General features: G+C 41.2%; 1 protein-coding gene across 4 annotated transcripts in view; it reads right to left on the bottom strand.

Annotated features, from left to right (window-relative positions):
• TPP2 (tripeptidyl peptidase 2) overlaps positions 1-12,353 on the bottom strand; it is a 58,179-nt gene extending 45,826 nt beyond the window's left edge. For 2 of the 4 annotated variants that reach the window (XM_030036434.2, XM_030036432.2), the window contains exons 1-7: positions 12,139-12,353; positions 5,513-5,641; positions 4,278-4,373; positions 3,768-3,872; positions 2,933-3,057; positions 2,060-2,223; positions 41-195 (exon numbers count right to left, since the gene is read on the bottom strand). In XM_030036434.2, coding sequence (XP_029892294.1) covers positions 41-195; positions 2,060-2,223; positions 2,933-3,057; positions 3,768-3,872; positions 4,278-4,373; positions 5,513-5,641; positions 12,139-12,300 — 936 coding nt within the window. In that variant the 5' untranslated portion in view covers positions 12,301-12,353. Of the gene's footprint in view, positions 1-40; positions 196-2,059; positions 2,224-2,932; positions 3,058-3,761; positions 3,873-4,277; positions 4,374-5,512; positions 5,642-12,138 lie in introns of all 4 variants that reach the window. The other 2 variants (XM_030036433.2, XM_030036431.2) reach the window with 1 other exon arrangement.
• Positions 12,354-12,607: the final 254 nt, after the last annotated feature.

Below are 12,607 nucleotides of genomic sequence, written 5' to 3' on the forward strand. Positions count from 1 at the left end.
ACACTGCTGAGATTAATGATTTATTCAGTGAAATACCCACAGCTCTTATTAGACCAGTGCCAGTTTCCATTGTACTTAGTCTTGTATCGCCAATCTTGATTGCAAGAATCTGAGCTCCAGGAGCCACACCATTTCTTTCTGGTTCTTCTGGAAAGTATCCAGCTGCAATACTAGCCACGTGTGTTCCATGTGCTCCTGAGCAAATAAAAGTTGTATCACTGTATGTTTAGTGAACTTCGTTTATACCAATTTGATACACTACAGCTCAATTAAATTTCAATTATTGAGCTATAAGTATATAAATCCAGTCGGCGGCCAGTCACAAGTGGTGTTCCCCAGGGCTCAGTGCTGGGACAAGTTCGGTTTAGTATCTTTATCAATGATCTGGATGAGGGGATCGAGTGCACCCTCAGCAACTTTGCAGATGACACCAAGTTGGGCGGGAGCGTTGATCTGCTCGAGGGTAGGAAGGCTCTACAGAGGGATCTGCACAGGCTGGATCGATGGGCCGAGGCCAATTGTTTGAGGTCTAACGAGGCCAAGTGCCGGGTCCTGCACTTGGGTCACAGCAACCCCACGCAGCGCTACAGGCTTGGGGAAGAGCGGCTGGAAAGCTGCCCGGCGGAAAAGGACCTGGGGGTGCTGGTCGACAGCCGGCCAAATATGAGCCAGCAGTGTGCCCAGGTGGCCAAGAAGGCCAACGGCATCCTGGCCCGTATCAGAAATGGTGTGGCCAGCAGGAGCAGGGAGGTGATCGTCCCCCTGTACTGGGCACTGGTGAGGCCGCACCTCGAGTACCGTGTTCAGTTTTGGGCCCCTCACTACAAGACAGACCTTGAGGTGCTGGAGCGTGTCCAGAGAAGGGCAACGAAGGTGGTGAGGGGCCTGGAGCACAAGTCCTGTGAGGAGCGGCTGAGGGATCTGGGGCTGTTTAGCCTGGAGAAGAGGAGGCTGAGGGGAGACCTGATCGCTCTCTGCAACTGCCTGAAGGGGGGTTGTAGTGAGGTGGGGGTCGGTCTCTTTTCCCAAGTAACAAGTCATAGGACGAGGGGAAATGACGTCAAGTTGCACAAGGGGAGGTTTAGATTGGATAACAGGACAAATTTCTTCACTGGAAGGGTGAAGAATAAAAAATAAAAAGCCAGTAAACAGCAGCAATATGCAAAATAAAACAGCTTTTTGAGGGGAGAAAGGAGGCAGCAAACAGAGAGAAAGGAAGTATTAACTTAATTCCACTAACAAAAGTTACTTAAAAGGCTCAACGCTTTCTACTCAAAGTTATGAAAATTATACCTGAGATGACTCAGATAGTGGAGCTTAAGCAAAAAAATTAGAAATAAAACTGCACAGAAGTATAAAAAGGAACCTCTCAAATAAATTACCATCAATTTAGAAACCAGATCTGCTTCTGTAGTTCTACTGAGATGGGATAGTTTCATGAGAAATTAAGAGCATTCTTCAAATCAAATACATCCATACCACCTTAACCACTCAGGATGCTTCCAAAACAAAACATTATAAAAAGAATACACAAATATGGGTTCAGAGTGGTTGGACCTACAGCTATAGTGACACCTGCCATCACAAAAAAGTTTGGATAAACCAAAATAAAGACTAATACCCCTTTTGCCCATGGATGTCTTATTTAAGATTCTTAAATTACACAAGCACAAAGGACAGTAACTGAAAATCAATCATCACCCTATATTTAAGAACCAAAACAAAAAAGGTACTTTGATAGAAGGTTCTTTCTATTTTAGGCTTAAAGATACAGGAGCATCTTAAAGAGTACCTAAGTATACACATTCTATGTATACATGCACATGAACACCAAGTTGACAATATTTCAGACAAAAAATGCAAGCAAGTTTGGTAATGAGCTGTCATTACAGGTTTAGTTCAGGAACTCTGAATATTGATCTTGATTGCCATAGTAATGAACGGTGTATCAAGACAGCTGCCTTGAACCATCCCAAAGATCAGCATCAGGACCCAATACAAACTGCTGCTTCTCATACCTACACAGCAGCAAAATTTTCTTAAGATTGCTTTCATTTACCTCCACTTGTCACAATGGAAAGAAGGTTTCCATCATCATATATATTCACAGAATAATTCAACATCTCAGATGTTCCAAAAGATCCATATTCCTGAGCCTCTTTATAGGTTCTCAGCACTGTACAGCTACTTAAGTCACCACTCTCACTTGTATCTATGCAGGCTCTGTTGACAAGAACAAAAAAAAGGCAATTTTTCAGCTGCTGTAAACTTTCAGTTACCTCCCCCAGCAGAGTACTGCAAAGACTTCAAGAAGTCTGGTTTTGTGTTTGTGATATCTTCTTTTAAGTCAATATTTTTAAACCTGGTTGTTTACACTTAGATTCAGAAACTACAAAGATCTCTAATTAAACTGATTTTCAAATGCTACTAAATACAAACAAATCTGTCTCTGAAAAGCAAGCATATGGAAATTCATGCAATTTCTTCAAAGAAGAAATTTTACTAAAGCTAGCTGTTCAGTGCTGGTACACAAGCACTTGACGCCTTACCCACTGTTTTGTATGATACACACAATCAGTCAAGAAAAGTGCCATATTACATCCTGAAGTTTGTGCACGGACTTCTGGTGGTTTGGGTTTTTTTTTTTCCCTGCTATCACCAATGGATACTTAAAGCAATTTTACTCTGCCTCAGAGCAAATTCCCACAGGCTTACATTTTATATCATGCTGTCTTTAATAAGACTTCATTCTACCCCATCTTCTTTTGGGATTGGAACTTTGTCATGAAACTCAAGTGATACAGCAGGGTTATTATTAGCAAGTAACATTTAAGACCTCTATAAAGAGAGTAGATTTAAAAGTTAACAGAGTCTTCAATACAAGCTGTTTTATGTGTAGAACAAGACATTTTAGACAAGTTTAGGCATTTACCTCCAGGTCTCACCGTCATTCCATACTAGACAATCGTATACTGGGCCAGGATCACTATATTTTTTCTCAAAAGAATTCAACAGTTCCACTTGATTTTGAAGTTCTTCCTTTATTAGCTTATTTACCTAATAAGGCAACAAAAATACAGTTAGAGTATTTCTAAAATTATTACAAGATAGGTAATCCTATATTCCTTTCTGGTGCTATACATTTGTTCCCTTACTTCATCAAGAATGTAAGACTGTCCTAGGAGTCACAAACATCTAGAAGTTCAATGGTCTTCAACAGTGCATTATTAATTTTTGGCCTATTATGTACAGCTATTTCCAATTTCTGTAGCTGTAATGTTTAAAAGCCCCCCTTTTTTGGTTTGGGTTTTTTTTGTTTGTTTTGGTGTTTTGTTTTTTTTTTTTTTTTACAGACTATTAAATGATACAGAAGTGACCTGAGGCATTTCTGGTACTTCACTGAAATAGTACCTAGTTTACAAAAGGATATATTTAACAGATTCCAACTTTGAACACAGCGAGGATGACAGCCTCAAAAAAGAGCATGTTAAATCAAAAATAAAACTTATTAAAAATATGGTACAAAGTATTTGCAGTAACACCCTTTTCATATTTGACAAGTTTAGAAAGTTAACAACACCAAGCAAACCAAACAACCATCCATATACAGACTTTTAAAATTAATCAGAAGATACACTGGTAAGTTATCTGCCAAAAGAATCATAAGTATCTTTCCTTCACTCATCTAATAAAATATTTCAGTCCTCTCACCAGTAACAAATTGTTGCAAACAATAAGTTCACAAATCTATTTAGACTTACACAAACCTGGGAGGGAGAGCTATGAGCAGCATCAAATTCTTCTTGTTTCCTACAGGCCTCTGCTAGAGCCAATCTGTGAACAGGATCCCAGAGCTTTTCCTTGCGTTCTTTCTGTGAAATAAAACCACGTTCCTCAATATATTGACAAATACATATGCCAAAGTATGAACGCTACAAAAATAATGTGAGAATTCAAATTTGAGACACAATGGCTAAAAAAGTTCAATACAATACTATAAAGAAACATCAACTGCTACACAGAAAAAAGAAATGGGTATCATTAATTTCTAGACTTTTTGCCTCAATGGACCACTGTGAGGATGACCACCAGGCCACATCCTGTTGTTCTGAAAAAAATCACAGAAGAAATGGATCATGTCAAAACTAAACAAAAATCAGTGAGAGAATAGCAGCCCACATGTGTTAGCAAATCACATACTGTAGTTTCCTAGAAAAACTTAAGAATCAGAAGAGTGAAATATGAATATACACCAGAAGCAAAATCTAATTCCTTACCTGTATCCTTTCCTTAAGAGCTTTAGGATAGATATCATAGCCATTTTTTATGCCAATGTGATATTTGCCTGAAGGATTTACCCAGTTCGCTGGAATCTACAGAAAAGCATATTCATAAATAGGTTAATTAATGGCATCAAGGGAAAAAAAATCAACACTGTGGAAGAGAGCTTAGCAGAACAGACTTGCAAATATCACCAGTTTAATTCCCTGTCTCCATGACGGTAACCACTGCACTAAGTTTCAACAACATGACATGGCAATTTCAATCCAGTTCCAAAGGAACCAGTATCAATTCATGTGACGCTGCCATTGAACATCTTTAAGTATCAGTTGTGCCGATACTCTACTTTTAAAAAATACAGCCCCAACAGTGACTTTATTGGGTAGAGGTTTGGGGAAATACCACTATAAATGAAAAGAAGCACCCTAGCATGAAGGGGTATTTTGGTTAGAGGTCATGAGAAACATATGAATGTCTAATTTCATAACTTGCTGCAGTTTAGACTCTCAGTATATCAGATCCACTATTCCTAGTAACAACTGCAAGAGAGCAACACTTTCACCCTTACAATCATATTCTGTGCAAAATTCAGAAGAAAGCTGATAGCATGGAGAGATCCAAAGATTTGACGCCCCCATATCACCTTATCAATCTAACCAGCCAGTCAAGACCATGTCAGTAACATCAGCAATTCTCATGTAGCCAGGACCTCTACTACATCTCATTGTATCCCTTCCGAAAACCCTACACGCTTCTGTTCTATTCATAGTGAGAATGCAGTGAGCCTACAACTGCCCTCGCATATTTTTCAGTCTCTACAACTATCTACCATAAGCTTAACATAATTCCTCTTGTAGTTTATACAAATGTGGAAAATATTAGCACTTTTAAAGACAGAACCATGTCTGATATTTTTCAAGCATGTTAGCATGTTTTCTTCAGCCAACTTCCAAAACTATATCAGATACTGATTTGGACAAACAGTAATCAAATGGTTATCAAGCCCCCAACAAAACTCTGTACACACCCCCATTCAGCTATAGAGAATATTCAATACAAAGACATCTGAAAAGTGAAAGAAATGTCAAGCAATCTGTATGAAGATGAGCAAATGCACTATTAGTTTTGGACAAGATCTGGTTAAAAGTAAGTTCTGCAGAAACCAAAACAGGTGCTAAATTTGTTGTTAAATGAGAAAAAGATTCCCAGTGGTGTCTGTACCACCACTCACCTTTAAAGTTCTTCCAGAAAGACCAGTAATTTCCCCATCTTTAGGTTCTACAACGGTACATGTAGTTACATCACCGCTGCCTGTTGTATCAATTATATCAATTATCTTGGGTTTCCCATCAGTTGTAATCTGAAAATACAAGCACAGAAAAACTGAAAGTGTAGTTGATTATCCTTTAGTACACAAACCAGGAAAATTTTCATTTTTGTTAATAAAAATATCAACTGTCTTAAGCACCCAACCTTTAACTGAAGGACATAAAACCAACTTGAAATTACTTAAATCTTCAATGAACTAAGAGCCATGTGTCCATCTTTCTGGTTTATATAAATTCACGCACTCTCTTCTAAAAAGGATTTAGAAGAGAAACAAGTAAAAACATTGTATCAATAAAGCACAGGCACTTCAATTTAAAACCAAGCCTAAATCTGCAAAACCATTTGCAAAAACTACTATTGATGTTCAAATGATTTGCTGCATTGCTTCCATCCCACCATTCTGGCCAAATTTTACAGTAACAAGTGCACAACTCTAACAAAACGAAAGGTGCTGAGGTACATATGCTCACAAGCTTGCGTCTCTTAACTGAGCTTAAACCTGAAAGGAACACAAGTTACCATCACCTTACTTTTCCTGTTTCAAGGATTCTGCTTCACGTTTTAATCAATCTGAAGTGTTAGGAGCTATGGCTATATACACCTAATACTGTATAAGAAGTATTTTTACCAGGGTGAGGAGAAAAAGAGCTAACTAAGAAGAGTTTACAAGTATAAATTTAAAGCATCCTCAAATTAAATTAAAACTAGCCCTGATGGACTTTACAGTCGTTGCAGGCAACTGAACACCATCAAAAAAGAAACCACTAACCTACCTAAAGCTCTTTCACCTAGAGGAACCTTCTACAGTTACCAAGAGTACGATTAAGATTATTTTTTTAAACATTTAGCAAAAATATTCAATGTTATCTTCTTGTAATGCCATGCTTCATCTAGTAGGTATTGTATGAGTTTATTCAGCAAATAAACTATACTCCATAAACAGTAGTATTTGCTTGAAGGGCAATATGAATTCAGAGGGGTGGAACACCTCTTCTACGAAGAAAGGCTGAGAGAGTTGGGGTTGTTCAGCCTGGAGAGGAGAAGGTTCCAGGGAGACCTTATTGCAGTACCTAAAGGGGGCTTATAAGAAAGATGGGGGAGGGACTCTTTAATAGGGCCTCTTGTGATAGGACAAGGGGTAATGGTTTTAAACTAAAGAGGGTAGATTCAGACTAGATATAAAGAAGAAATTTTTTGACGAGGATGGTGAAACACTGGCACAGGTTGCCCAGAGAGGTGGTAGATGCCCCATCCCTGGAAACATTCAAGGTCGGGTTGGACGGGGCTCTCTGAGCAACCTGATCTAGTTGAAAATGTCCCTGCTCATTTTGCAGGAGGGTTGGACTAGATGACCTTTAAAGGTCCCTTCCAACCCAAACCATTCTTTGATTCTATGAATTGGCCATATGCACCTATTTTTACAGTTCTACATTAAAGATGGATTTAAAAAAAGAAAAAATAAATCAATAATCTTCCCAACATCTCCTATACACTAACTACACTGAAAGTGAAAAAAGCTTCTTGTTCAGAAAAGCAGCAACATTTGGTGTTTTCTACCATTTAAATATATGGTATAGTAGCCTTTATTCTCTATCAATAATTTTGATGCTAGACATAACATATATGGCAGGTAGTTTTGCTCAAATCATGCTCTGGAACTGTGAATTCAGCTGCTGAAAGTTAACACCATGATCAAGCTGTTTCATTAAAGTCACTCTATTGCTGCCAAAAATACAGCAAAGCTCAAGCTTTTATCGCACCTCAACAAATAAGGATAAACACTTCCAAGGTCTCAAATTCTCATGGTTTAAAAAAAAACAAACCAAAAAACCAAACAAACAAACAACAAAAACAACACACAACCCCCCCCCCCCCCCAAAAACCCCAAAACCAACCAAACAAAAAAACCTCAACAAACCCCCTCCCAAACAGACAGAAAAACAACCACCAACCTTCCCCCCCCCCCAATAAAATCAGGTTTAAACAGCTGGAAAAAAAAAGAACCAAACCCCAAAATCCCAAACCCATAGCAAACATAAAAAGGACATTCTTTCATTTCCCAGAAGGTAACAAATGTTGCTTTTGAAGAGGCTTGCTAAGCAAGAACTTCCCTTACAGAAACCAACCTTGTTACTCTGTTCATAGAAATTCATGCTACGTTAGTTGTTAAAGCATGTTAACCTGGTAAAACATCTACTGAACAACATTTACACGGTAGTGAAAATTTTTTTGGGAAACACAATGCGTAGGCACTCAAACCATGTAATTTTCTAGCATTTATAATTAACGCCTTCAAATGCCAGTCTCCACTCGCAGAAAAGTCAAGAGCTGCTCCAATAATAAAGCAACTGCAAGCCAAACCTGAGATTATCAGAACCGGACATTTTTCAATATGCCTCTAATCAAAGTGAATTATTCAGTGATCACGCTGTGAAGCACAAGAAAACAAGAATGAAAATGTAATCCAAGGTGACTTGTTTGAACTAGAGAAGTTATGCTGCAACAGGTGGCCACAACACAGATTTATGCCGTAGCGAGCTTGGGTAGTTTTAAAAGTTGTTTCCTAGCCAGGAAGACAGTGTGCAACTCCTGCAATATACGGCGCTCTGCCTCCTAGCTGAATAGAAGGTCCACATACACATATGAGTTTGTACAATTAGAATCAACAAATCAGAGTCTTTCAGCCAGACACAAGAAACTCAAGAGTTTCAGGTACAAAGGTCCAAGGTTCAATTCCTAACAGCAGCAATCCAGACAGGTTCACAGTCATTTAGCGCAAGTAACTGATATGGCTTCTTCTGCTGACATGAACCGTTGTTTGGCATACTGCCTACCAGTAGTAATGCTAGAGTGAAACTCAAGAGTTCAACTGGTTTTTCAAGTCTTGTAATTCTGAGGAAAAAATAATAATAATAAAAAAAAAATATCAAGTGAACTTGATCAATTCCCTTGTGTGAACAGAAAAATCTAGAGGTAATGAATTTATTACAGACAGAAGGTACATTTTAGTACCTTTCGCATTAAAATTCAAAAAATGAAGAACTTTTATACACTATAAAATATTTTATAGTGTATTTCTGACAAAATCCCCAATCCTACCTTTAATATCCTGGTTTGCCTACAGCCATTTGAAAAAACAAATAAAACAGTCTACTAGTTTATGACTGAAAATTATTTTGTTGTTTATACATTTTAGTTTGAAGTTTGAAAAACATACTTTCGTGTCAGCTCTGACTTTGTAAAACAAATACATTAGTAAGTTGAGCACATTAAAAATAACCTATCTGCATAATCATGGCAGCTGATCAGTATAATAGAAGTAGAGAAGCACCAGTATCTGTGACAATCCCAAATTAAAAGGCAAAGCCAGATGCATTTGAGCATGTTTTTCCCAGACCATACAATGTTACTGATTCCAGCTGACAGCTATTGCAGCAACAAGAGTTGAACAAGTTCTTCAGCACTTTGGTCACGGAACAGCTGATCATCATCACAAATAAAATAATTTTCAAGAAATTTTTTTTTTAACTCAGTGCTGAAAAGCAAGTCAAGCCAAACTAGCTACTACTGTTAAAAGGTTATCTCATAAAAGTACAATCTAATTTTAGCAAATAATAATTTGAACAGGCACTTCACAAAAGCAAAACTTCGAGAAGCAGATGAACTGACTTGTCTATCCTGAAACATAACAAGAAGTGACAACAGCAACAGGGAAAGGACAGGGTAGGGTTGAACAAAGACTATACGTACACAGCCACAACACTCCATTAAACATACCTTATCTGCCCACCTAAAATTTCATCACCTGCTGTGCCTTAACGAGGAATTACAAGCCATGACTCAGCAGATAACAACAGGAAATAGATTCTACGAAGAGGGCTGAGAGGGGGAAAAAAAACTAGCAGGAAAGAAGCAGACAAACTGAACTTTACATTTACAGCTGGCATCAACAGGTGGAGTGTAAAGCAATGGAAGACAAGGTGAAAAGAGTTCCCTAGAGGGCACTGGTTACAAAAAATTCAGAAAGGAAAGTAAGTACAAGTTAGGTTAACATTTTGTGTGGCAAAGCAAGCCAACCAATAGAAAAATGAAATTGATGTAAGAAGGTTTAAGCCCAGTAACTATTCTCTCTATAGCAGCAAGTGTCCAGGGAAGAATATAAACATAATGGTACTTCCCTGTTATACTCTGTCCCCAAGTCTTTTTGTCCCTCAGCAAGTAATCATATGGCAAAAAATTTATGGTATCAGTGTTTACAAACCACAAAGTATAACATCAACAAGCAAAGGAACCCTACCCAGGAACGAGACACTAGGGAGCAGCAAAACATGAACTGCTTTGTTTTGACTAAAAAACCCACTATATTCACAACAAGGTAGCTCATTTTGGCCTGTAATCACTATTGACATTAGCTTGAACTCAAAGTTGTAATACCTGCCTATTAACCTTGCTACATAAAATGTCTTCTCTTCCCTCTTAGCAACTGACTCAATTCTCATAGTTCTAACTCCATGCCAGGCCAAGAACTAACAATAAGACTGACAGTAAGAAAAAGCAGCAGCAGAGAAGGCAGGGGCATTAAAAAAACAAAAACCCTCCGAAAACCCCAACAACGCTGCCCCAAGGTTAGAAACTACTTGTTGCAGTACAGCTACGCTGTCTGTGCCCAGGACACTGTCTTATTCCGTGGAGGCAAAACGTAAGATGCCCGGTACTCCACAGAGTGAGGCCATCCTCTTGCTGCAAAAACACTTACAAAGCTATTCTACAGACTGTGCGTTGCCTACCTCTCCTTTATAATTCCCTGTGCAATAAGCCTCCCTGTTCTGTAGTTTAGCAAGTAGCTCAAGTCAGGTGTATTAAGTGGGCAGCGTGAAAAGAGCACATAGCTTCTTTACGTGTTTCTCCAACACCCCTGCAAACTCGCTCTCACCCACTGCAAGATGAATTCCCCCCCTTCACCCCTCAATGTTCTCTATAAATCTTTTACTTCACTACCTAAAATTTTATCCTCCACATAAAGAGAACAGGTTAAAGAAAACTGGTACCGTCAACACTGAGATCATGAGGGTTCATAAGCATCCCTTATCACCCCTTATGAGCATTGGGTTACCTATCTCAGAACAAAGCTTCCCTCTACTGCCCATAAATTCATACTTTTTTTTTTTTTTTTTTGGTTGACCACTCCTTATTTATAACCTCCAGAGATTTAGGTCTTTTGCTTTCATATGTGAAACTTCAGAACTATGCATATCCCATTTATACTCATATCTTCGTAATTGTCTTTTACTACTATCTGGTCTGCCCATGGTATTATCTTGTTTGCTTTTTGGCTAGCTTTCTTTAAGCTTCCCAATTACTACTCCACTTACCCACACCCTTTTGCCAAAAGCACCCATTTCACTCCAGCTTAAATCAACTGAAGTTACAGCTGTCCAGTCCCTCCTTCCACCCTGCCTGTCCTCTTCATTCACCCTTTCACTTACCTGAACCCCCGTAAGGAGTCATTTCGGAACACTGAACTAAAGATCTGCCAGGGTTAGATCCCTGAGCTAGGTCATTTCAGAGCAAAATCTACGCCTGTGCCAAAGAAAGGGCAGAAACCAACAGAGGTCCCGCTTAGTTAGAAAAATAGAGGATGCAGTATCCAAGCGAGTTGCATACAGCTCTCTGAATCATTTCTCAAGGCTTCCTTTGCCACATCTCAGAGAAAATATGTTGACAAGAAACTGGAAGCAGTAGTGACATAAAAGGCCACACACGAACTTACACGATAAAGAAATGCTAAGAGACAAAAGTTAAAAGAAATAAGGAAGTGCTGAGAAACGCCAAAATTAAAATCGCATACAGAGAGATTTACAAAACTGAAGCTGAGATCATAACGGCAATCGCTATGCAATCTCAGCTACAACGCTAACGGCAGTCGCTATGCAATCTGAGCTACAAAGCTAGCAGATCCAAAAAAAGCCGGCAGAACCGAATCTGATACAGATTGTTACTGTAATAGGAGGCACAAAAAAATACACTGAGAAAGAGAGGTATGCAAATTTTGCCAGAAACACACTTCCCATGTAAAAGACCTAAGCGGCTGTTCGTAGCCTCAAGCTACCGACCGCTGAAGCGACGCTAGGGCTTAACGAAAACACAAAGTATTCTTTTATAGCGAGTTCTACGTGAGAGAAGACAGCCAGGACCAGACGCAAGTACTACGAAACCTCCGCGAACGGCTTAAAAGCAGGACCCTCACACAAACACCCCAAGTGACCCCAGCGGACCCCCCCCCCCCGGGGTCCCTCAGCCCTCCCGTACCGGAGCCCAGGCGACGGCACGCCGAGCGGGAAGGGTAAGCGACCAAGCACACAAACAACGGCCGGTCCCCACGACAGCCCTCCAGGAGCCTCGGGCCGCCCGGGGGCCACGGCAGCTCCCGGACGAAGGCCCCCGGCCCCGTCCGTCCCCTGAGGGCCGCCCCGTCGCCGTGACTCAGGGCCGCCGCCGCTGAGGCGGCTCCTCCTCACCGCCCGTTACCTGCATGCCCGGCGCCCCCGGGTCCACGCCGGTGTCCAGCACAGCCAGCAGTACCCCCCGCCCGTCGAAGTCCGGGAAGCGGGCGAGGAAGGCGGCGGCGCCGGTCTCCTTCTTGGGCAGGAGGCCGTGGAAAGGGAACGGCTCCTCGGCGGCGGCCGCCATGACGGAAGGGGGCGGGCGACGGGGCACGGGGCCGCGCGAGACCTGAGCGCGGCGGGGGGAGGGGGGCTGGGGCGGGCGAGGCCAAGGGGAGGCGCATGCGCCGTGCCAGCCCCACCGACTCCGCGGGGAAGCGCACCCTCCGGCGGCCCGCGGCTAAACCGACCAATAGGACGCCGCGGTGGGCTGGCGCTTCGCGCCGGAGCTGGCGGGGACTCGCGGTGGAGGCAGTCAATCAGAGGAGCGGCGTGTTCCACGCGCCGGAAGCCGGGGCGAGGCGGGGCGGGGCGGGGCGGGGCGTGGGGGGGGG

Source organism: Aquila chrysaetos, chromosome 14 (genome assembly GCF_900496995.4).
Source record: "Aquila chrysaetos chrysaetos chromosome 14, bAquChr1.4, whole genome shotgun sequence".
Lineage (NCBI taxonomy): Eukaryota > Metazoa > Chordata > Aves > Accipitriformes > Accipitridae > Aquila > Aquila chrysaetos.